General features: G+C 47.0%; 9 protein-coding genes across 9 annotated transcripts; 5 read left to right on the plus strand and 4 right to left on the minus strand.

The window, feature by feature from the left end:
• Nucleotides 1–2,218: 2,218 nt before the first annotated feature.
• Nucleotides 2,219–3,330, minus strand: N7478_004579 (uncharacterized protein; the record flags this gene model as incomplete). The annotated part of the gene is made up of 3 exons (XM_056920793.1): nucleotides 2,219–2,645; nucleotides 2,705–3,151; nucleotides 3,212–3,330. The coding sequence occupies 3 exons, from the start codon at nucleotides 3,328–3,330 to the stop codon at nucleotides 2,219–2,221; spliced, it is 993 nt and encodes a 330-aa protein (XP_056778830.1).
• A 279-nt stretch (nucleotides 3,331–3,609) lies between these two features.
• On the plus strand, nucleotides 3,610–5,893 carry N7478_004580 (uncharacterized protein; the record flags this gene model as incomplete). Its single annotated transcript, XM_056920794.1, has 5 exons — nucleotides 3,610–3,808; nucleotides 3,875–5,156; nucleotides 5,460–5,499; nucleotides 5,549–5,662; nucleotides 5,720–5,893. The coding sequence occupies 5 exons, from the start codon at nucleotides 3,610–3,612 to the stop codon at nucleotides 5,891–5,893; spliced, it is 1,809 nt and encodes a 602-aa protein (XP_056778831.1).
• A 1,560-nt stretch (nucleotides 5,894–7,453) lies between these two features.
• N7478_004581 (MFS transporter) lies at nucleotides 7,454–9,426 on the plus strand (the record flags this gene model as incomplete). The annotated part of the gene is made up of 3 exons (XM_056920795.1): nucleotides 7,454–7,890; nucleotides 7,972–9,090; nucleotides 9,147–9,426. 3 exons carry the CDS (start codon nucleotides 7,454–7,456, stop codon nucleotides 9,424–9,426), a joined length of 1,836 nt encoding a protein of 611 aa, XP_056778832.1.
• Nucleotides 9,427–10,981: 1,555 nt separating this feature from the next.
• N7478_004582 (uncharacterized protein) lies at nucleotides 10,982–11,593 on the plus strand (the record flags this gene model as incomplete). Its single annotated transcript, XM_056920796.1, has 1 exon — nucleotides 10,982–11,593. The coding sequence occupies one exon, from the start codon at nucleotides 10,982–10,984 to the stop codon at nucleotides 11,591–11,593; it is 612 nt and encodes a 203-aa protein (XP_056778833.1).
• A 507-nt stretch (nucleotides 11,594–12,100) lies between these two features.
• Nucleotides 12,101–13,047, minus strand: N7478_004583 (Rab family GTPase YPT6; the record flags this gene model as incomplete). Its single annotated transcript, XM_056920797.1, has 5 exons — nucleotides 12,101–12,159; nucleotides 12,237–12,639; nucleotides 12,730–12,818; nucleotides 12,910–12,935; nucleotides 12,998–13,047. 5 exons carry the CDS (start codon nucleotides 13,045–13,047, stop codon nucleotides 12,101–12,103), a joined length of 627 nt encoding a protein of 208 aa, XP_056778834.1.
• Nucleotides 13,048–13,434: 387 nt separating this feature from the next.
• N7478_004584 (H(+)-transporting V0 sector ATPase subunit c'') lies at nucleotides 13,435–14,335 on the plus strand (the record flags this gene model as incomplete). Its single annotated transcript, XM_056920798.1, has 5 exons — nucleotides 13,435–13,492; nucleotides 13,555–13,589; nucleotides 13,666–13,757; nucleotides 13,839–14,147; nucleotides 14,227–14,335. 5 exons carry the CDS (start codon nucleotides 13,435–13,437, stop codon nucleotides 14,333–14,335), a joined length of 603 nt encoding a protein of 200 aa, XP_056778835.1.
• A 705-nt stretch (nucleotides 14,336–15,040) lies between these two features.
• On the plus strand, nucleotides 15,041–17,366 carry N7478_004585 (bifunctional molybdopterin adenylyltransferase MobB/molybdopterin molybdotransferase MoeA family protein; the record flags this gene model as incomplete). Its single annotated transcript, XM_056920799.1, has 4 exons — nucleotides 15,041–15,301; nucleotides 15,365–15,405; nucleotides 15,477–15,514; nucleotides 15,586–17,366. 4 exons carry the CDS (start codon nucleotides 15,041–15,043, stop codon nucleotides 17,364–17,366), a joined length of 2,121 nt encoding a protein of 706 aa, XP_056778836.1.
• A 316-nt stretch (nucleotides 17,367–17,682) lies between these two features.
• Nucleotides 17,683–20,654, minus strand: N7478_004586 (DDHD family phospholipase; the record flags this gene model as incomplete). The annotated part of the gene is made up of 4 exons (XM_056920800.1): nucleotides 17,683–18,155; nucleotides 18,210–18,347; nucleotides 18,400–19,699; nucleotides 19,755–20,654. 4 exons carry the CDS (start codon nucleotides 20,652–20,654, stop codon nucleotides 17,683–17,685), a joined length of 2,811 nt encoding a protein of 936 aa, XP_056778837.1.
• A 908-nt stretch (nucleotides 20,655–21,562) lies between these two features.
• N7478_004587 (uncharacterized protein) lies at nucleotides 21,563–23,009 on the minus strand (the record flags this gene model as incomplete). The annotated part of the gene is made up of 2 exons (XM_056920801.1): nucleotides 21,563–22,126; nucleotides 22,182–23,009. 2 exons carry the CDS (start codon nucleotides 23,007–23,009, stop codon nucleotides 21,563–21,565), a joined length of 1,392 nt encoding a protein of 463 aa, XP_056778838.1.
• Between the last annotated feature and the right edge of the window lie 1,394 nt (nucleotides 23,010–24,403).

A 24,403-nucleotide genomic window follows, 5' to 3' on the forward strand; every position in this document is an offset into this window, starting at 1 on the left:
GCAGGCTGGGATTAAGGGACCGCAAATGGCCCAGGGGCGCTATTTTCCGGCCGATCCGCATTTTGCTGATCGATGCCCGATTGCGATCGGCTCGGCTCTTCTTTTCTTTTTTATGCTGACGAGAATTGTGATACATAATTTCCATGTTTATTTCTTGGCTTACCTTTATTTAATTTTCTTGTCCAGAACTGATAGAAATTACTTTCTCTTGGCATATCCTTATTCCCTTGCCAAGTCGCATATTAAGCTTAGTATTCTATATACAGTCCAGGTGACCAGCCATGTGATAAAAAGCAACATCAAGAAATCCAAAGAGCAAAGTCCCGTAGAACAAAGGCTCTTGAACTTCGCAATATAGTTTCTATTCAGGTAGCCAAAAGCTATGTTATTACGATCCCCAAGGGAAAGAGCAAAGTCCAGAGAACACCCCAAACCATTAAGCGGTACTAGCAGGTAGATTTACAACACTGCTAAAGTACGCAGGAGTAGAAAGATATCATTGAAAGGAAAGGAAGTGTGTAGAAGACAGCGCTTGTAGTATTGACACTACTGTGCCTAAGATACCCCAAGAGACGTATGTTAGTGTTGAGAAAAGAAAAGCATCAACACCTACTTCGACAAGAGTACATTAGATGATATACAAGGCCAGAAAATCTCACAGAATTTGTCATTTTCCAATTCAGAATTACTCTTGGATCAGCTCACTCGTGTTCAGGTGTCCAAGTTTACAACAACCTAGCGACGAGCCTGTGAGAGATGCAATCAGATTGTTTTCGTTTTTGAAATAGTATGGCCAATCTTGGAAAGTTGAATAGTGCAGAGAGTAATTGATTGTCAAAAATATTCATATTCCAAGCCTGGAATTCTGCTCCAAGGCACCCTGGGATTATTTTAAACACGCAGAAAACTATGATACCTGTAATGCAGTAACGCCACTTTAGGGCCTGGATATCACGAACAAGGCTTCAAACCTACTTTCTTGGGATGTATCTTTAAGAGATAATCTTTTTTTTGGACAACTTGTCCGTATACCATAGAATATTTTTACAGGATATTTCTCTGTTTATCTTTCCATTGGTTGTTCTACTTGTCATTCTACTTGTCATTCTACTTGTCATTCTACTTGTCATTCTACTTGTCATTCTACTTGTCATTCTACTTGTTTTTCTGTCTATGTAGAGCTTACAGCACAGATAGCGGTTTAATAGGCGGTAAGGGTCAATAAGAGGGTCAGGGGTTTATATCCCGCTGGCCACTATGGTCCTCCATAAGGCGCATCTCAGATCAATTCGGTTACTGCAGCTTGAACCTGAAACCAACAACTCCAGCCAACTTTCATCCAAGTCGTGATATTGGAAAATGGCAGGACCTAGAAAACATGTCAGACTCAAAAGTATTAAGATAAAAAAGTATTAAGATAATTTGGATGGATCAATCTTTTTGAGGGTTCTCAAACCATGACCCTGTAGTACGGAAATCACGACGATATCGATGACCCTCACTGGTGCTCCCCATCTTGCCGAGGATAGGGAAAAGATTCCCCGCATACAGATACTATCAGTGTTTTTACTAATGTGCCAATGTGCCATTGATAGCAATAACATTCCCATAAACATCCTTTGCTAGATTAAAATTTACTTGCGTAAGTGGCAGTGATATTAATTTAAGCTTGTGTTAGCTTCACCCAAGATTGGTTACTAGGCAACAGCGCCGCGAAGAGGCCCAGGCTTATCGTTGTTGGTGAGGGTCGCCAAAGGTGTATACCGCTCAGGTTCAATGTGTAGTCACTAAGTCTACATCTCTACATTCTGTGAGGCCTTTACCTTGAGGCTACCCTGTGTTCCTTCCCGCAATAGAGAAACCTGCGCAGATGTAAACAATTAGTAGTTTCCGGAGCTCGCTTGTTGCCCTCGAATGAGAAACCCTAGCCCCGGGGAGATAATCTGATTAGTACCAAGCTGAATCATGATCATACTGCAATTCAGGAACTAGGCGTGTCGGGTTCTCCGGCCAGGTTGAAGGTCATTTTTGGACCCCAAATTGGACCCAAGGGTGGTTTCTAACATTTCCATGCAAGGCTTCTTGTATAACAGCTGCCATTCATCAGCTCAATTTATTGTCGGTCGAATTCTAATTTATCTTGCTGCTGGACTTGTGGAGAATGTAAGTTCTCCATATCGTGATATAATATGTGCGCCCCCGTTCCCCCATACCCCATTTATCGCCTCGGAGCAAAGAAATTCAAAGCAACGCCCTGCGTAATGGCCTGGGCGATCATTTGATCTGCACGGCCCTGGGCGATGATATGATCTGCATAGATCGACCCGCTTCCCGAATTGACATCTCCGACGGTGGATACGATAAGCTGCCTCGCATCATCTAACGCTCTAACATACCTAACCGTCATATTACCAGTTCGGTGCATCGTCTCATCTAATGCACTTGTGCAAAGTTGAAGACATTCCGCTAGTGCCTTTCTGTGACCATTCAAAGTTGCAGTCAGCTCATCCTTTGCGAGGGAAAACTCGGAAATGGTTTGTGCGCTGATCTCAAGACCCTGGATCTTTCCTGAAATATTGCTGATGGTCTCGGTGATGGTAGCCTCTAACTCTCGGACCGCTTCTGAATTGCGATCGGATGTTTTTCTATAATAATGTGAGTTCTTCCTGTTTAGCGTTGTTCCTCATTAGGGGTATCATCTTACAAGGTAGCTAAGCCCAGGGCGATAGTCAAAGTTGACTTGTAGCTTTCTATACGATACTTGAATGCTAATATGGCCTTCTCTTGGAACTGTAACTTGATTCTATCATCAAGGCGAGTGCGAGTAATGTTGGAGTGACTTGTTATTTGGGAAATCTTTTTCAAAAATTCTCTGCAGGCATTGTCGCATCCTTGGATTGAAGGCTGGGCATCTTTCAAAGTGTTCTTGACGCCTTCGGATATTTGTTCATTTAATGTTTCTTCCATCACGCTCTTTATGGCGGCAAGTATTTGTGTAACGGCAACGACATCTTCATTTAGATCGTGCAGGTGCTTCGGCGCATTCGCGATGTCGGAAATAAAATTGTATAAAGTCTTTGTGCTGTGGTAAGCCAGCGTCACGATACCGATGATGCCTCCCGTTATACCTATAGTCTCTGCCATGCTACCTCTAGTATGAAGTTAACGTACCGTTCCCGACGTCTTAGTTCACCTTGAAAATTATACACACCTAAAGCTTAAAGGGGATGAAATCAAATTGTAAGACAGGGACTCGAAAGTGAGAGATGAGATGTACAGATAAAATAGTTCATCCAAGACGGGTTGACCCGTTCGTACCCCGCTCGGCATCTGAAGATAACTGGGCTATGCTGGGCTATAGCCAATGATGAAACGGACTTGTATCAATCACCACGTGCTACACTCATCTGGTCGCTTGAATGGCCCCAAAAAGGAATTCAGCCTCAGCTAGTTGGGGTGGGTATCAGAGCCCACTTCGCTGTTCGTTTGCGTTCGCGCTCGTATAGGTCCGTTGAACCTGTCCTACCACCGTCCCTAATTCTTCTTTCTTCCACCATATTTGATGAAAGTTCATATGGTGATTGTTTGTGATATTTACAAGCATCCATGATGCAACAGCCCATACTGGACATCACCTCTGAAGACCAGCCCATTTGGTCCGATTTCCTTGGACCTCATCCCCTTCAAACCCCTCTGACTAGCCATGCCCGCACCTTCATAGCTTCTGGAGACTCTCGTCAACTGAACGTTGGTCACATTAATACCACCTTTACTGGGGCCGTTGCAAAAGTTGAAACTCATTATCATGGTAAGTCTGTCCATATTCGGACAGTCTTTCGGTGGATGCATCTTTATCTAATGATACATTATCCAGGAGACGCATCATCTATTGCTGCGGCATGTCAAGCGCTCATTAACGATGCCGAAAAAACAAAATATCTCGTGGCCGAATCAGTTCGCAACTACCCCGAAGCCGCAGCAGACGTCGCAACCATCAATAGTGAACTCTCGGAGTTACAAAAAGTGCTTGAGTTACTGAACGACAACATAACAACTCCTAACGGACAAATTATCCCTGAGTCACTCTGGGCGCATGTTATGAACATAATAACCAACTGCACCGATGTCATCTCCCAAATCAATCAGCTGCTTGATAGTCGCCCCGAGGACAATGATCTCACCAAGCCAGCAGCCAGCTGGAGGAGGGAAGCTACAGCCTTACGCATGTCACTGGGGACGCATCGCGTTTCTTTGAACCTAGCCCTTCAGTTCGTCTCTCTGGGTATGACGAAAACAATCCAAGAAGACACAACTATCATCCGCGGAGATGTTATGGGCGTCAAACAAGACACCACGCTTATCACAGGCATTCTAGAAGAGTTAGGTCGACTTCGTGCTATCGTTGCAAATAGCACGACAACAAGCATCACAAGAGACCAGGACTTTATTCTTGAGAGGTACCTCGACGGCTTGACGAGTTATGCAGAAAGTGTTTGTGCGGATGTGGTTTGGGAATCCCCAAATTATAGTCCCCAGACACCACGCAATAGAAACGAAGGATATAAGAGACAAATACCATCAAACATGCCTGGCTTGACACTTCCAGCTTTACAACTGGAAAGTCTCCCAATTTTTGCAGATCGGATCTGGGATGATGTGGCTTTGAAACATCTAAAGGGTATTCCCCAGTCTCCAGCTGATCAAAATGAAGAGACCGGGAGGGAATCACCGCTAGCCACGACTATCGATGAATCGGAGTTGCCTCAGGGCCAACATCAGGACATTCAAGACATTCAGCCTTTGGTCCAATGGCACTCTTCATTTCTTTCACTCCTAGACAAACTAGCAACCTATGCGAATAGGATATGGGATATTAAAACCCCACAACAACCAAATCCTCGTCTCGGACCACCAGATGTTGAAACCGAGGAAAATAGTCAACAATCGTCATCAAACACGACTGACTCCACGCTTCGAAGCTCGAGTGATGAAACAGAAGTTTTGTCAGAATTTTTGTCAGACCAAACTAGTATGGATTCGCTTTTATCCGCAGGGCGCTTTTTCATTTATCGAAGAAAAATCGCGTATCAGCCAGAACAGTGTGTGAAGCTTGTTATAGTAGGCGATGGATTATGTGGCAAGACCACATTGCTCATGTAAGTTCACCGAAAATCCATATACCCGAAATATCAATCTCATGCAAATCGATCAGGCGATGGATGAACAACGCTTTCGAGGTAATACCATTGTCTCAATATCCATTCAATTACGCAGTTATCCTGAGCTAAAGGTTTGCGCCAGTATACCGGCCTCACGCTCATTGACAAGTATGAGATGAATGTCGCGCTAGATAGCAGAAATGTTAAGATAGAGCTATGGGACAATTCAGGCTCAGAAGATTTTTCTAGGCTCAGACAGCTCTCATATCCCGAAACGGATATTTTCCTAATTTGCTTCAGTATTGAGTCTGCTGACTCGGCCGATAATGTTCTTGAAACGGTTTGTTCACTCCCAGCCCGTGGACAGCATATACTAACACATCAAATAGTGGGATAAAGAAGTTCATCCATTCTCTAGAGATTTGCCAATCCTCCTTGTTGGCTTGCAAAAAGATCTGCGAGACGAGAATCCTCCCCAAGAAGACCTGGTGAAATGGGAAGAGGTAAATCGGTGTGCCCAATAAATGATTCTGTAATCAACAAAAAGCTTACATGTATAGGGTGATGCTATTCGGTCTAAAATAGGGGCAAATGCCTATATGGAATGTTCGGCCAAAACTGGGGAAGGAGTGGTTGAAGTTCTGCATGAAGCAACGCGCTTGGCTTTATTAGCTGGAAAACGTCAGAAGCAGAAACAGCATTTCAAACGATTCTTTCGAAGGACAATGGGTTGAGTTCTATTAAAGTTTTGTGTTACTAGATGGGGATTGGTGCTCCTGTTTGTACTCTTGATCCCTGTTGCTATCCCTGTTGTGCAGGAACCTTATCCCGAAGTTAGGCCGAGACCGGGGTCCCCTGCTAAGACCCAACGCCCCCCAAGGCTTGTCAATGCTTAGTATTGGCATTCAGTCTCCATTGGAATCATAAATTCAGGTACTGTCACTACCAACAAATAATATGGGGTTTATGTGGTGAAACCCGTTGCCATCGGAGAAATACATCGTGTGGAGAAAATACCTCTCTGAAGAGGCCCACGACAACCGATTCTCCACATTACGATCGTTAGATTAGAGGATTCAGTTTCCAGCAATAAACCGATTTTTCAATAGTGTGTCAATATTTCGAATTATTAAGTAGCCTTCAAATGACTATAGCGAGCCCTGCGAGTTTGAAGATTTGTGCACCATGTTAACACGGGTAGTTGCCCTTCAAGGGGGGGGGGGGGGCTGCTTATCACCGCATCAGCAGCGCGCAGAGACATCTAGAACGCACTCAAAGATTCACCAAGAGCGCCCCTTAGGATTTGTATGTGGATCAAATGATTCCCGGAATTCAAACCACGCGATCGGTTCAGAGAAGGTCGGGACTCGGAACTACAGATTTGCGACTGCATAATCTAATCGAACCTGTATAATGTTGACATTGAACTATTCCGAGCTAACCGGTGCATAGACCCCAATGTTGACATCGCTTCAAGGTTAATTACTGATTAGCTCCAATCTATATCCACTGAATAATATTGCGGGTGCCTTGATGAACCCGTGGAAGATTCCGTGCAGCTTCCAAGATTCCATCGTTTCCACTTGGGCAGCTATGGCCGGATGAAGATGGTTATCTTCGGCAGCTCAACCGGATCAGGCTCAACTCGCGTCGCCACTTTTTCGGCCTCGGGCTAAATTGTGGCCAATTATTAATCGCTGATCCACTGCAGATTGGCTAGTCTTGAATCATGGGGGCCAATAGATGACATCAGAACTGTCGGCATCCACATAAAATTTTCCCACTAGTGTGAGGATCGGTAGCTCTCTGTTTTCGGGGCCATGAAGGACAAGTTTACTCCTTTATAGGTTCTGTATAGACATGGTCACGAAGCTTTGCGCAGTTTTTGAGCAGCTCAGCAACAATTAACATGGTAGATAAATTAGATTTTGAAAACTTCATCGCTTGGAATGACCAAGCAATCGTGTGCCCCGTATTAATTTGGCTTTTCGGCAAGTCCTGTTGCATGTTAAAGCCGTCACGTTGCGATAGTGGGTCGGACGGTTAAGTCGGATCCTGTCCCTCTTGTTCCAAGACCAATTTTTTTTTTAGCATCAGTGACTTTAAATAATAATAAAAGCCCCCCCCTGTTTCTAATTTGCGTCATCCCCAGATAGCTTTCGAGTCAACTTTTCTCAGTTGTTTCGATCATTGTCCCGCGCGCGCATTCCGGGTGCTGCAACCGTCTTCGAGCCTACAATAGAGCTCTAGATCGACCAGAGCTTCGCAGCTCCCTACCAAAATCACCCACCACCATGGAGAACACCGTCGATCAAGATCTCCAGCGCGCTGAGGTCGATGCCGGCTCACAGGCCCCTCACTGGAACGAGAAGCGTCGACAGTCAGCGGAGGCAGAGAGACCAGGTACATCAGGCACTACGTCAACGGGATCTAGTAGCTCCGTCGAGTACAATCCGAATTTCCACAGACTGCAGTCGCGAAACACAGAACTTGATTTGGAGCGCAATCGAACAAATGTGTCGAGGTCTCTGAGCCGAATTGAAACCCAGCGCCTGCAGCATCAGCTTACTGTTGGTGAGAGTGTAAAGTCTCGAGCTTCTAAAGCGCCACTGCCAGCATTTGGTGCGGGGAAGCCGTATCCTCCACCTTTACCCAACCGCGATGATTACGTTGTGGAATTCGATGGGCCAGATGATCCTTTGTACCCCAAGAATTGGCCAACATTAACTAAGTATGTGGATTGTTGAAATTTCCCAAGACCGTGGTGGCACTGTTACTAGATCGATGAAACTGACCATTTTGACCTTTTTAGAGTTTATATCACTGCTATGCTTGCTTTTACGAGTATTTGCTCTACTTTCGACTCTGCAATTTTTAGCGCCTCGTCCGAAAATGTCTCAGCCCACTTCCACGTCGGTCTCGAAGTCTCAGTTTTATCCAGTACCCTATACATTGCCGGTTATGCCTCGGGTCCTCTGATCTGGGCCCCCCTATCCGAGCTCAAAGGTCGTCGCCCCGGTATTGTCGCAGCCATGTTGGGATTCGGTATTTTCAACACAGCTGTCGCAGTCTCAAAAGATATCCAAACGCTCATGATCTGTCGATTTTTCTCCGGTATCTTCGGTAGTTCGCCTTTAGCAGTCGTTGCAGCCGTCTTCTCCGATATCTACGATAACCGTACCCGTGGTGTCGCAATTGCATTCTTCTCCTCTACCGTGTTTTTGGGACCACTCATCGCCCCTTTCATCGGTGGCTACATCAATATGTCTTATCTAGGCTGGCGATGGACAGCCTGGATCCCCGCTTTCATGGGATACGCAGCTTTCGTACTGAACCTCTTCTTCTTGAAAGAATCCTACCCACCCGTTGTGTTGGTTGAAAAGGCCTCGGAATTGCGCCGCCGTACAAAGAACTGGGGAATTCACGCAAAGCAAGAAGAAATCGAGGTCGATTTCCGGGAGCTGGTGGTTAACAACTTCTCTCGTCCACTTCGACTTCTCTTCCAGGAGCCTTTGATCCTGGCTGTCACTATCTACCTGAGTTTCATCTACGGCCTGCTTTACTGCTTCTTGACAGCGTACACTCTTGTCTTCCAGGGCGTGTACGGCTTCAATGCTGGAGAAAGTGGTTTGCCCTTGTTCGGCTTGGTTGTTGGTTTATTTATCGCCGCCGCATACATCATTGCAACAGCCCCTGCCTATAACCGGAAGCTAGATGCTAATGGAGGCATGCCTATTCCTGAATGGCGTCTACCACCCGTTGTAGTCGGGGGTGCTCTTTTCGCCGCTGGTCTGTTCTGGTTCGGTTGGACTGGTTTCAGCGGCACCGTTCACTGGATTGCACCTACACTGAGTGGTATTTTCACCGGATTTGGTCTTCTGATCATCTTCATCCAGCTGTTCAATTATCTGATTGACACCTATCTCATGTTGTAAGTTTACTTGTGAAGCACCAGTGTCGATTGCTCTTAACTAACATTTCTATTAGTGCTGCCTCTGCTATTGCCGCAAATACCTTCTGTCGCTCTATGGTGGCAGCAAGCTTTCCCCTATTCTCTCGCCAAATGTTCGATGGCATGGGCATCCAGTGGGCTTCTACCCTTCTTGGATGTGTTGCAGTTGCCCTTGTGCCCATTCCAATTGGGTTCTACTTCTTCGGAAAGAAATTGAGAATGAAGAGTAAATTTGCTCCCTATTTTGAGCCTGCCAATGAGGCAGCTTGTGGGGATCAAGAAGAGGAGGAAGAAGCCGAAGTTGTTGAAAATTAATGACATCAAGTCAGAATTGTACATAAAATACCTCGATATACCTTATTTACTAACTAAAATATCATTAAGATACCTAATATATTAAGAATACAGACTATATGGGATTGTTTTCCGAACAGAACAGTAAGAGTTGAGTTGAGATTTCATTGAAGAATAGATAAAAATAAGTATCCTGAATGCAAACAGATCCCAAGCCCCCAAGGCTTTGATCCTAATGTCCAACATGAACCTGTGCCAGAAAAACTCACAAAACTCACAATGAACCTTTGTGAACATCCCAAATCATAAAGTGGATCTGGATATCAAAGATCCACTAAGCCCCACTTAAAGGATTGTCGGATATCCACAGATTACCAAGAGAAGCTTACAGCAGACCTTTAACTAGAGATAGCTGTCTTCGTCATTGTGTGATTGTTCATGTATTTATTATGTCTCGCACAAGCGATGTGAGATTATATTATCATAATACACGGCTCTTCGAAGGGGTTGTAAAACCGGCCCAGCCGTCGTAGGCTGCCTAGTTTAGCTTCGGCCGTATTATACGATTGGAGCCTTGCAGGTTGATAGATTTGATATTTCTTTTTGAAAATAACTAAACAATTATCTACAGACTTGTTCCTGACAGAAAATCCAAACAATGTCGATGTATCTCTAACTGGGTATCTCAAGGTGTCACTATACGGATCCCATTAAGCCGCAACAGTAACTAGTGAATGATCACTCCTGGAGTTTTCTCTTACTTATGCAGGCAATCAATTGATAGATCCATTATATTCTGAGTCTCAGTCCCTGCGGAATCAGATCCGATGTAAAACCCATGTGTTGCTGTATCGTCTCACATCCTTGACATGAGCCCTCCATAACTCTCTTCCCTGTGACTCCGGAACTTTATCCCACGCAACCCTTTACATCCTTACTATCTTTGATATGCCCCCAGAGTCCCCTTGAAATTATGGCTCTCACGGGGAGTATTCCGTTCCTCTTTGCTCAGCGTTGGGTCTTTCTCGTTGTATCGGTATTCTCCGCATTCATGTTACTTTACATTGCCTTTCGACCTGAGAGAGAGATCTCAGGCTGGAGCTCAAAGTATAAAACCATATTCAACAATGAGCATACTGACGGTGTAATTGACTTTTCTCTTTTTTGCATAGGTCGTTCAACTCATGGAATCATCACCAGGATAATGATCGCTTTGCATCATTGGATATTACAGGTCTTTTTCAGATCCCTCTACTCTCCGTGGATGCCGAAAACTTTACGGATCCAGCTGGGAGGATCTACCCACTTCCTTATTTTTCACCTCAGAAACCGGAATTCACTAAATCACTTGGGAAGGACATTTTGATTCTTGATGCAGATACTCGACCTATGGATGGGCCCGGAGAACTTCTGAACAGCTCATCTCCAAGCAGGCTAAAATCATGGCACACATTTGGTCGACTGAATCATTATCTATTTGGTACCTTATTTCGATCCCCTGGAAGAGACATGATAATTAAAAAATACACACTAACGATTGCCCGCAGCCAAAATTCACGGATACGACTACAAGTTCATGCATGTTCAAGAACCCCAGGAACGACAGCAAACCTGGTGCAAAGTCCCAGCCATGAGAGAACAATTGCAGAACTACAAATTCGTCGTCTTCGTAGATGCAGATACAATCTTCCCGTATCTGCATCTGCCACTTGAATGGCTTTTCAACTACTGGAACATTAATCCGGAAACACTTGTCGCTTTAGCGCGGGATCCAGCAGACCCTGTCAACAACGATGATCGAGGTAGAACGTATCTCAATACTGGATTCGTGATTGCTCAACGAAGTCCCAGGACCGAAGAGCTGTTCAAAGCGTGGGATGAATGTTCAAATGGCGTACGGTACCCCAGCTGCGTGAGATGGAACTTCAATTGGCCGCACGAACAAGCTGCGTTCGGGGGCCATATTCGCTATGACTTTAATCGATCACAGGATGTTAAGGTCTTGCCTTGTGCCGAGGCAAATGGGTGTCCTGAAGCGGCGCATATGGGATGCATGGGCAGGCTTGTGCGACATTACTGGTATGGGAAGCATTTGGTTCCGGCTGCTGTTCGAGAGTCGTTTTTACAATCTTTTGTGCCACCTTTGCATGAGCTGTTTCTGCAAGAGTACGGGTTGGTGGCGGATTGATCAGTTGGATACAACGGGTGTCGCTGAGTAGGACTGTGACATAGTGTCTTTCGGTGTCCATATGTAGGTACAAATAGAGCAAGATTTCAAGTTTTGATACGTGATTATGGAAGAAGAAAGAGAGTGCCCATATTATACAGCCTCATCGATTATAGGATATCCAGCATGCGAGCCAACGGGCCATGTTCTTGTCAAAGAATTGGTCTTACGTCGGTAGGTTTAAGGGAAAAACAATCCCGCTGCGACCAGGGAACAAAATATAATGCAATAGAGCGGGAATCATAACGCTCGCCGTCCGGGCATGAGCTCACGCAAAGGGATATTGGGACCGCATTCGACACTGAAGAATCTAAACACACGCTATTCACCGGAGCAATCAGAAAAGTGGAAGGAAACATGTACATCTTAAAAAATGGCACAGCATCATGGACAGACTCGATTCTCCGTCGGTCAAGAGAGGGTGGGGGGTTGTGTATGCGTTGTTGTGTGGACGAGATTGAAAGACGATTAGCAAGCGCATCCGTCATTGTTGGTGGTTTCTTTGGGGTGGATGTTGACATCAATCACTGAAAAATGTTAGTCAGAATGGAAGAGTTGAAGGAGTAATAACAATCCACGGTATTCCGATAATGCTAGAACATACTTGTGCTTTCTCCCTGCTTGGCTTCACCCTCCATTCCAGGTAGAGCCTGGGCAATTCTTCGGAACAGTTGCTTCACGTTATGTCCGACCTTGGCGCTGGTCTCAATAAACATGAGGCCGTTCTTCTTAGCTTCCTCCTCACCCTGTGCGGTGGTAACTTCTCGCTTGTCATTCAAATCGGTCTTGTTGCCCACCAACACGATGATCACATCATTCCCACGCTCTCCGCGCACATCATCAATCCATTTCCGGGTGTTCTGGAAGGACTTGGCATTTGAAATATCGTATACGACCACCGCCACGCTGGAGTCACGGATATAAGAGGGGATCAGGGAGCGGAATCGTTCTTGACCGGCGGTATCCCAAAGTTGGAGGCGAACCGTTCGATCCTCTAAGTACATAGTCTATGAAGAACTCTAGTTAGGAACCTGTACTTGCATATCCTAGTGGGCTTAGATCAATGATCCGGACATAAGACGCCTCCCCAAACATACCTTGGACAAAAAGTCGATGCCGATCGTGGCCTGATATGTGTTGTCGAACGAGTCGTACATGAAGCGAGTGATCAACGAAGTTTTTCCAACTGTATCAATGCATCGTTAGAAATGTCCTTCTTGTATCGTATCCTTTTGCTATTCGGTTGGAATAACACCGTGAGTTCGAGGAGACCGTACCGCTTTGTTCACCCAGAAATACCAATCTATAATTCCTTGTCAATGACCCATTCCTTGAAACCTAGCATTATAGATAATTTCCACCTACTTGAACTTCTTCAACGGGTTCGAATACGACCCTACCCCAGAGGAGGCCATGATGTCTGTTGATGATAAGGAGAGGAGGGGGTAGTTGCTTCAGGGGGGAATGGGCTTGAAATGCACCACAAGGCAACGGTCCGGGGCGCTTGCCACACAATAGAGACGTGGCGTTAATAGGAAAAAGTGAGAGTAACAATTAGTCTTGAACTCCCCTCTTTCTCTGGTTGATAAATCCACGATTCAAGTTGGACGAGCCGTGGATCTGGGGAACCACGGCTTGTCACCGCCTCGGGACAGCTGGGTTTATCCGCTCCGGCCACCGAAGCATCATTTCACTCCGACTGTCTGCGGCAGCTTCGATAGCTTAGCTCCCTTATCGCCCTCCTTCTCTCTCGATTCCACTGCGAGACCTTTTCGCTCCTTTGTTCTCAGGTTGAGCTCGTCATGGCTCTCCGGTACTTCTTTGGTCTCTCCTGGACCGCCTTCGTGGTGGTCGGATTGTGTACGTTCCCATTGACCCGATATGGACATTTTGGCAAGCTAACACATGCATCCGGTGTATAGATATGCTCTTCACAGGAGAAGGTGAAGCATTCAATGTATGTCTCTCCTCAGATACGAATCGATAACGACCCCCTAGTCCGGACAACTCATTAACCCGACGCGCGTTTCTAGGTCGGCCGCTTTCTCGAAGAGGTATCTCCCTTCGCCTGGGCAAACATCGGTATTGCGCTCTGCATTGGTTGTTCCGTGGTCGGTGCTGCATGGTATGCATACATTATCCCGTTGGAATTATGAGCCCCGAGCTCGGGCGCTTTCACGGACAAGTCCACTGATACTGTTTACAGGGGTATCTTCCTCACGGGCTCCTCGATCCTCGGTGGTGGTGTTCGAGCCCCCCGAATCCGAACCAAGAACTTGATCTCCATTATTTTCTGTGAGGTCGTGGCTATCTATGGTGTGATTATGGCCATCGTATTCTCCGCCAAGCTGGGTTCCGTTCCCGAAACCCAACTCTACACTAGTAGCAACCTCTACACGGGATATGCACTTTTCTGGGGTGGTATCACAGTTGGAGTCTGTAACTTGATCTGCGGTATCTCCGTTGGTATTAACGGTAGTGGCGCTGCTTTGGCTGACGCCGCTGATCCTAGTCTGTATGTATCCATTCCCGTTTCGCCGATGTGCATGCTTTCGTCAGTGTGGCGGTCTAGCTAACCTTCCTTTCACATTTAGATTCGTGAAGATTCTCGTTATTGAGATCTTCAGCTCTGTCCTGGGCTTGTTCGGTCTTATTATCGGTCTTCTGGTGAGCGGCAAGGCCTTGGACATGGGCGCGGCGTGAAAACCGCTATCTTGTTACATGAAAAACCCACATGTGCAATGTTTATGATTGCCTAAACTGGGGTATTCTATTCGGACAGGGGGCCAAGCCACTAGCCCGTGTTCCAAGGATAACCCTGGTCAACCCATATATGATTCATCTCGGCATACTTTCTCGATTTATTTGTTTATTTGCTCTTCTCCGACAAAACTTTCTTATCATCTTTTTTCCTGTCCATGTTTTGATACACAGCATCGGGGCGTCTGGGATTTTGTCTCAATTCGTAGAGCAGCTCCGTGGGGTTTTTTTACACGTTTTTTTTATCTTGCTGGATTGCATCGCCGATCCGGGGAAAGGGAGGATCGAGTCCACTATGTGTACAGTAATGAAGTGACTATAGCAAATGAGAGCCCATCATTCGGGAAGTGCCATGCGGACGAGAGCAAGTTGTTCTCCATAATCCCCGCGTTTTTTCCCCCGTATACCCACTTTTGATGAACGGAATCGACATGAAAATCCCTCAAAAAACGTAAAAGCCATCGACGAAATGAACTGTACGGAATAGCACGGACCCGCGTACAGCGTACTAGTGACAAAGGTTGCAATTTCGCTTCCCGGGGTTTCGCGATAGTCCGGTTGTCAACGGCATAAGAATCCAATCCTTTCCCCCCTTCAACACCCCACTTTCCCGCATAACAACAACTTTCAACCACGCAATTGCATACAATGGAACCAAGACTAAAGGTCGCCATATTGATTGTGTCGGACACGGCCTCTCAGGACCCCGCTTCTGATAAAACAGCGGGGGCTCTGACGCCCATCCTCACCCAGGAAGGGAAGTGGGAACCCCCCGCAATCAGGATCGTGCCGGACAATGTGTTCCAGATCCAACAAGCTGTATGCGACTGGGCAGACGGAGAAGATTGGTATAACCTCATCTTGCTGAGTGGTGGAACTGGGTTTGCAGTCAAAGATAACACGCCTGAGGTAAGGATCCTCGATGTTCTGTTGGTTAACCCGGTTCTAGCTTGTTAAATGACATCATTTTAGGCCGTAACTCCCTTGATCCATCGTCATGCCCCGGGCCTCGTGTGAGTTGTATACAGTACCTGTCTTGCTACTTACGCCAAGGAAAGGCACTAATTCAAACTTCTCTGTTCAGCCATGGTATGATCGCCGCTTCATTGAAAGTAACACCATGTGAGATGACATCACCCATCCCCGGGCCTGTGCACTATAACTATAAACACCCTCACTAACCCCCCTTTCAGTTGCGATGATGGCTAGACCAGTCGCTGGTGTTCGAGATAAATCATTGATTATCACTTTACCCGGATCCCCCAAAGGAGCCATGGAGAACCTCGAGGCTGTTGTAAAACTTTTGCCTCATGCCTGCATTCAAAGTGCTGGTGCCAATTCCCGCTCTTTGCATGCTGGCGGCCTGAGGAAGTTAGAGAATGAAGCTGGTGTTTCTTCTGGTAATAACCACCATCACCATCACCACCATCATCATCATCATCACGGCCACGGCCATGCTATGCCAAAAGCACACACTACCCAGTCAGAAAAACCCCAATCCAATGACCCCTCTGCGGGCCCTAACCGGCGATACCGCTCCTCGCCCTACCCAATGCTGTCCGTGGAAGAGGCCCTTCGCACAATTAGCGAACAAACTCCTGCCGCAACAGTCATTGAAGCACCTGTGAACACATCCATTTTTGGATCCGTGCTTGCGGAAGATGTCTACGCCGCCGAGATGGTGCCCGCCTACCGCGCCAGTATCGTTGATGGCTATGCTATCATTGCACCCAATCCCGACGACGCCAACGCAACAACCAACGGCATCTTCCCCGTAGCATCAATCACACATGCCAATATCGGTGGCGCATTAGAGCCACTCCAACCCGGCACAGTTGCTAGAATTACCACCGGTGCCCCCCTCCCACCGAACGCCAACGCCGTAGTCATGGTTGAAGACACTGTTCTAGCCTCCTCAACCCCAGACGGCACCGAAGAAGCCACTATCGAGATTTTAGCTGAGGACATCGAACCTGGTGAGAACGTCCGCGAACCCGGTAGCGACGTTATCCTCGGATCCAAGATCCTAGCCCGTGGAGACCTCATCTCCCCCGCCGGTGGTGAAATCGGTCTGCTAGCAGCCACAGGCACCAGAACCGTGAAGGTATTCAAAAAGCCCCGTGTCGGCGTCCTAAGCACAGGCGACGAGCTAGTGGAGCACGACGATCCCCGCAAACTAATCGGCGGCCAAATTCGCGACTCAAATCGCCCCTCTCTTCTCTCCTGCCTAACATCCTGGGGCTTTGAAACCGTCGACCTAGGCATCGCCCGCGACACACCCTCGAGCGAGTTAGAACAAGCCCTTCGCGACTCTCTCCGCGGCGTAGGCCGCGCCTCATCAAGCGTCGACGTAATCATCACCACAGGCGGCGTCTCAATGGGCGAGCTGGATCTCCTCAAACCAACTATTGAACGTACTCTAGGCGGCACAATCCATTTCGGTCGTGTTTCCATGAAACCCGGTAAACCTACTACCTTCGCTACAGTACCTTTCAAAGAATCCATCCCCGATACCCCATCCGCACAACAGGAACGCAAATCAAAACTCATCTTCTCTCTGCCCGGTAACCCGGCTTCAGCCTTGGTTACACTTAACCTCTTCGTCTTGCCTTCTCTGCACAAGCTCTCCGGTCTCGGCGAGAGTTCCCAAGGAATCGCTGCTAAGCCCTGGATGGCACCGCAGCTTGGTCTGCCCCGCGTGGCTGTTGTGTTGACACATCACTTCCCGCTTGATCCTAAGCGTACTGAGTACCATCGTGCTGTTGTTACGGGCTCGCGCTCTGATGGCCGCTTGTATGCTACTAGCACGGGTGCTGAGGGCGTTGGACAGCGTAGTTCCCGAGTGGGAAGCATTGCGCGTGCGAATGCACTGGTTGTTCTGCGTCCTGGACGTGGAGTCGGTATTAAGGGTGAGATTGTGGAGGCGTTGATGATGGGTCCGGTCTATGGATCTGATACCCGACTCATCTGCTAAGCGGGTCTTTCGTATGAACTTGCTACGACGAGTACGATTTCCAACAAGGGAACTGGATTCCCTAACCTTGTATATTTCCCGGTTATTTATTCTCTTCTCTCTGTTATTTATCTCTACATTTCCCCTTTTTTGGATTATGCACTTTTTAGTTACTGGTTACTGGTCCCTTGGGCACGATACAATCTCAATCTCTAGACAGAGTCAGTAGATATCTATGAGCAAATGACAAGAACGTTTTCCATAAAGCAAAAACTCCACCCAGTAATATGCAATCCCAAAATGCCCGTGTATGTATCTTAAGCATCCTCAATAAATCTTAACCCTTACTGTACTTGTATCCTTTCTTCTTCTCCGCCCGGAAACCAGTCAATGTCCCATCTCTTCCTTGTTTTCTCGCAATCTCAACGACAAGAAAGCGTACAAAATCCGTCAATGTCCAGTAGCTACTATGTGCACTGAGCATATTCAAATACTGAATATTAAGAGGGCCCCCACCACCAGATAGATAATAGTCTATCTGGCCATTGTCGTTCAACAGAAGCATGCGTTTTTCAGCTATCTCTTCGCGGGTAAAGTCGTGGGTCTCCATCTCAACATTGGAAGGAAGTTTGTTTATTGTGTTTGGGCGGACAGGTATTGTTGATGAAGACATGAAGCCCGAGGGGGAGCTCCAGCGGAAAACGCTACCGAATGATTGCCATAAGGTAGAGGATGAGGTGGGAATTGAAGCTATTTTGAGAGAGTCGGAGAGGTCTTTGTCTACGGCGGCGTTGACGCGGTATGTGATTGCTATAATATTTTATTAGTATGGAAGTCAGTGGATGAAAGAGGATTGTAACATACGATCTGTTGTGTGCATGATATTGTACAAATTGTCAACTGCGAGACAACCGTATTTGTCTGCTTCGCCTGCCACACCGGGAAGTTGATCTTCGCCTTCGCTATCTGGCTTTGCTCTGCCCTTCCGAGGGAGTAGATTTGCTGCAAAAGGTCAGTTGAGTAGCAAGGGTGTGTGAATGGCATAAAAACGAACCTTTGTTGAGCAGTAGGAAAAACCCGACAGGACTTCCACAGAGAAAGAGATTGCTGGTATCAAATTCAAAGATATCGTTATGTAGAGGGGTATCAGGAAAGTTGAACCGGGGAACGTTAGTTGGTTGATGACTTAGGATATCGAGGGCCATGACGCTCCCCAGGGAATGGGCAAGGAGGTGTACTCGGCCCTCATCTTGGAATTTTGGGTTATTCTTGCACCAAAGACGGTAGATGCGGTTAGCCTCTCTGCAAACAGCCTTGATCATTTTCGGTTTATGATGCGATAGGTAATAAGGTATATCGAGCATCACATCACTTATTAGTGACCGCACAGCTGGAAGTGTTTGGGGGGTAATATCATCGAGAGAATAGTTATTTGAGAATGGATCATCCGTGTCGGCTGGTTCTACAGCATCATCATCGAGAGATAATGTTGTACGCCAGTTCACGGGTAGAACCATGATCCCGCCATGACCCTGGCGTACATGAGGCCATACCGGCTCGTTGTTCAGCTCCATGTGGACTTGACGCCGAAAAGCATTGATTGCATGCGTGAAGTGGAAGCTCTCCATCCGCTCAGATAGTTTTTGGCCAATTCCATGTATGACAAAAACAAGGTCTGTCGGCGTTGGACGCAGGTCTTCCATCTTGCACGCATAGCAGATTTGCTCACCAGCGGGTGCCGTGGTTTGAGATTGACTTGTTCGAATATAGTGGCGTACATCCACGGGGTTAGGCTTGGCTGGATGCAGTTGATCCCAGAGCTTCCGGTTGAAGCCGCGAACAACCGGTATGCCGATTTGTCGGCCTTTGCGGATCGCACTGAGTGGCTTTCTTCCTCTGGCTGCAGAGGGTAGTAAGCTAGGACGGAGGATCTGAGCATTTTTGGCGTCAACATAAATTGCACTAGAGTGGAGGTATGGCTTTATGGCCTCGCTGGGAACGGCAGTTCCTCCAAAAGCTCGATGTTCATCAAATTTTGGGTCCTGGATGATTTCACCCGCTTGAATTTCATTCCCCTGCGAGCCACCTTCAGCAGTCCCTGGTGGATTAGCAGGTCTGGACTCATTCGTCGGCCATAGCTTTTGTACTATTTTAGCCTCCGCATCAGCCCCATTCTCGACGCAGCTGTTTAGCTCGTCTTGCCATGTCTCAGTCCATGGTTTCAATAACATGTAGCCCTCTTCGAGTTGATTCGCGACGGCGGGCTCGACTGGGAACATTGTATTCTTGTAAAACCATGTGGCTCTAATCACCGATGACACGTCATGTAAAGGACTCCAGTAGATAGGCTTCATCTGTACATCTCTTTTAGTAAGGTCTTCGAGAAAGTTTGTAAAAAGAGTGACATACTTTTAGGTTTGGTAATTCCACCAAATGGAGGCGCAATGCACCTACTGGGATATTTGTTTGCGATTCTTGAATGGAAGACGTTTCTGCAGGATTATTCACATCGATATCATCTAGACTGACAGCTGCTCGAAGCCCGGATGGCTTCGAGGATGATGCATGGGGTGCATCAGTACGCAACTCAGCTTGCCATTCGTTTTCATCCTTCGAAACCAATGACTCGACTGATTGCCTGAAAGGGCTTTCCAGCTGGAATATCGGCGCTCGAGCAAAAGGAGATCCACTGAAGCTCGCATCACGAGATGAAGCTCCCTGCAAGCTACTTGCAACATGTTGCTCCTCGAATTCTTCCTCGGGCGGAGAATGGCTCCTTCGCTTCGCTGAATGTGACTCATTAAGAGAAAAGCCTCTTTTCCGCCGGCTGGCATTGACACCAGAGCTCTGCGAAATGCCAAGTGGCACCGAGGGAGGGTTGCTTTGAGCTCCCCTGCTGGTTCCTAGACTTGCGTTCCATTGACTTCCTGTCTGATTGGAATGGCCTCTATCCAGAGGCGATTCACGACCCGGTACAGCTACCCCGGGCTGCCTTTTTGATGGTGTCTCGGAGCGAGATCCATTGTCACCGGGTTTGCTCTTCTTGGCTTCTCGCAGGTCATTCCAAGCCGATTCCAAGGCGATATTATCTCTAGCTGAAAATGGCTGTGGAGGGGTTTTCTCATTCTCTGGTGTTTGTCCTGTAGTAGCAGGTAGTGGGGCCAACGGATCGTCAATTGGCAAGGATGAAACATAGAAAAAGTGCGATCGGATATCAGGTGGATCCGTGAGCGAGTACAAGCTCACTAGCTCTGGCTCCTCATCCGCCAGTAGGCAAGACGGGCCATAGGTATGGAAAGGACCCGTCATGATAGACCTGGTAGGGTCCCACTTTTTAGGGGGGAGATAAACTCAAGGGTCCGGGGCGATAAACCCTGAGATCCAAATGCAGATCCAGCCACCGCTTTAGATGATGATCATGGCCGAGCGTAATGAGTAGTCAGGCTCTTTGTTTGGGAAACACCCGATCGGGTGATGAAAAACCTTAGGAAGAGGTAAGTTTTTCACGGGCATAAGAGAGTATGCTCGAATATGCTCGGAGGGAAAAGGAGAGTAGAAGACAGGCAAGAAAGAAAATGTGCCGAAGCTCAGCAAGATTGAAGCTGCCTTCTCCCTTTGTGAGCCAGATGACGTCGCCGCACGTGCCACCATTTACCCAACAAACTAACAAGTTGCACACTTCAACATACTATACAATGCTTTGATAATATTATAGCAAAACAAAGGCTATTGAAAATGACTCTTCCTATTTTGGTCCCATACCATGTGGTCCTTCATGCATGTTGAAGCTAACTGAATTCCTCAGAGTATTGTATCTCAAAGTGGCCTCCAGGGCTAGTACGTGGGGCCCGATCCACGTAAGCTACTATATATAGCAAAAATACTACACTGCACATGATTCCAAGCCAGACTATCGAGATTTTAGACTTATGCTATGTCACGGTACAAATGAAAACTACGCTACGAGTAGGTAGACAAGGAACATAGTCAAGATCTCAAACATTCCTCGCTATAAACTAGATCAGAAAATATAAAGAGTGCGTGGGTGGTGGATAAAAGGGGAGAAGAAAAATTAAAAATAAAATAAAATAAAAGAGAGTAGAGGGCTTTCGAAAAGGAAGACCCTAGAAGTCAAAAGAATTTCCTTATCATCGTGACCTTGAAAGAATAAGAGAGTCCCTCTAGTCATTAATCAGTGTTTCTTGGATGGGAAATTTTTAGAAGCTCATATGATTCAGGCTCTGCGAACGACTCAACTCGGATGCTTCCACCATCTGTGACTGTACCCATGTACTCAGCGCGTGGAAATCCCGAAGAGTAGCAATCGGTGCATCAAGCATGTCGAGGATTTCATGTATTTCAAACAGATTCTTGCGGACAGCACTGTCTGGCAAGCAAAAGGTTCGAGCAGTCATTTCCACGGCAATGAATTTCCAGTTGCGCATATTCGAGTGGAACTTCACCGTATTAGTTGCGCATTCACCTCTCATAGCAAGTGTTCGGCGATTCTCCAGAATAAGCTCTCGCTGGGCAACTTGGTCAAATCGGAACTGGTGCACCTGTGGACGGTTCTTCAATTCCCACTGGCGGAGAAGCTTGTTTATGGAGTTCTGAGAGACCCGACCGTCGTAGTATTGATGGAGCAGAAAGCTATTGGCGCATTCACAGATCATCATTTCGAGATCTGAGTACAGTCTTCCCTGCAGATTGGGATTCAAGGACACAGGAAGGTTGGTCTTGGTAGCTGCTGTCGGTGTAATGGGGCAAGGGGTGGAAGGATACTGTAATATCGAAGTCAATACTGGACTCTGGGTAATACGGTTCAGATTCACTTACAATTTCTGTAATCTGCTTTTTGATTTTTTTGCTCAAACTGCGGAAAATAGCTTCCTTGGGGGAGGGGAGTTGCTCCGTCGGCTCCTCTGGTGCACCAGGCAAAGGTCCTAACAGACCGTCAGGACCAAAAAGATTCTTCCTGCCAGCAACCTTGATGGTAGCAGAATTTTCGTTTGAATTGTTGGGCTCGCTAATAGAGTTGACGAATCTCGCAAAGCTGCTTCCAGTCCCACTAGAGCGAACTGTGCTGGTCCGTTGCCACGATCTGACACTAGCGTGGTCAGAAAAAGAAGCCTTGGAACTGCGAGGGCGGCTGAAATGGATCGGGCTAAAGACTCGTGCTTGATGTCGGGGCCCACGCTTGACTGGCACAGATAGGTGCGCCGGGATCAGAGATGCATGCTTTTCTTCTTCATCGCTTAGAATGATCTCGAGGTGGGCGTTGAGTTCAGTGGAACCGTACTGTTCGTTTTTCAAAAACTCCCCAATGGAATATTCGTTCGACTCAGGATATTGGCGCGCGATTTCCACGTCCATCGTGCTTAACGCAGCCCCATCAAATTCCCATTCGGCCCCATTGTAGTATGGGTTGCCTTGTGAGATGTATTCATAGTCCGTGAATAAAAGATTGGGCTCTTGGAAATTTTCAGAGGCGTGTCGAGTGCTAGGCGTGAAGTACATGCTGGAATGAGCATTCAGATTCTGTGCCAGTGACGAGTCCCTGCTTCCATACTGGAAAGAGACGTTGTTTCCTTGAGGTAGACTGTCCTTTTGTGGCGAGTATGTCTTCGCTGGCAAGAAGAGCAGATCCATGGCATCAGTATCCATGATGTTGAAATTGAAGCCCAGATGACGACGTAGGTAGAATTGAAGGGGTTTGAATTCAAATAGAAATGCAGCAATTCAGGGAGCAGGGTGTAAAAGGTAAGTTCTTTGAGAAGTCCATGTCTGCAGGTGCAGGTAGCGAAGGGTTTTGTCACTCTTTTCATGGTTGTGTTTTAACATGAATGAAAAGTTGAATCAATTGGATCCATGGGTGCCTCCATTCCGAGGCCCTGGGGCGTGCATTGTGTCGAGACTTCAATAGAAAGTGAATGAAGCAGGCTCTCAAGGCAGATATCGCCCATTTCGGACAACCCCGCCTAGAATGGAAGCTATTCAGGCCAAAGGAATACCAACGCTGGAAGAAATGGTAGCATTTCTACTGTACTGGGAGCCTTAAATCCTTGCAAATATTTGGGGGGCCGAAGGAATCATGTGCAGCATCGTTGATGAGAGTGTACCTGGAGGCAGGCTGTTGGATGTATGAAAAGTCTTTGAGTGCCCGGTATTTTTTCTGCCCGTCATGCCCGGTGGCACACTAGGTGACTCTGGTGGTATTCTGGAATCAATTATTGCTCAGGGTGGCCTATCTTAGTACTACATGTAGTATTCCTTTCAAATTTATGCTTATCAGTCATCTGAGCAACTATGCCGATATTCATACCTAACATATTAGGCACAGTGAAAAGTATGCAATTTTAGCACGCATTTACTTGAGATCATATTTATCTTAGCTATAGAAATCGAATTTGTTGGATCGTTCAGGAATACCAAGGCATGAATAATCGCAGTCTAATGAAACGGCCAGCCAATTTGGCAGCGAAAGTAGCGGTATCAACGACTGTGGAGTAGTCATCTGTTTGTCCTTTCCCCCGAACATAGTATGAGTATACATACCCGAGCTCCGGGGCCGATTTTTGTGCCGAGTGAGGCGGATTACGGCGGGTTGCCCCCGGTCTACATAGAACTGGAGTAGACTGGGGTCTGGGACATGTTAGCCAGAGCTGTACTATACCCAGGTGATCGGGATTAGGAAAAATGGCTCAGTGCGGGTGTTAGTTCGGGAGAGTCGATCTGAGGAGCTCAATTGACCCTTGGATCGTTCAAAGGCAATACTAGCCCAGGTTGTAGCAGTCTCAGTCGGCCTATTCTCGAGCTCCGATCTAGTATAGCAGTGGTAGTGAGCGACAGCTATCATCCACGATTTTCCCTCAAATAGACTGTATCCTGTTCGTCATTCATGGAATCCTGGGTTTGGGCCGATATCATATTCCGGGTACCGTAGCCCATCCCGTTTTTCCACCTAGCATGGGCATAGGACATAGAGTACCACATATGGCAATTTACACCGGGATTCCCCCTTCATAAGTGCCAGGCGTAACTCCCAGGTGTATTGTGGG

Source organism: Penicillium angulare (assembly GCF_028827245.1).
Source record: "Penicillium angulare strain IBT 27051 chromosome Unknown utg000004l_segment0_segment0, whole genome shotgun sequence".
Lineage (NCBI taxonomy): Eukaryota > Fungi > Ascomycota > Eurotiomycetes > Eurotiales > Aspergillaceae > Penicillium > Penicillium angulare.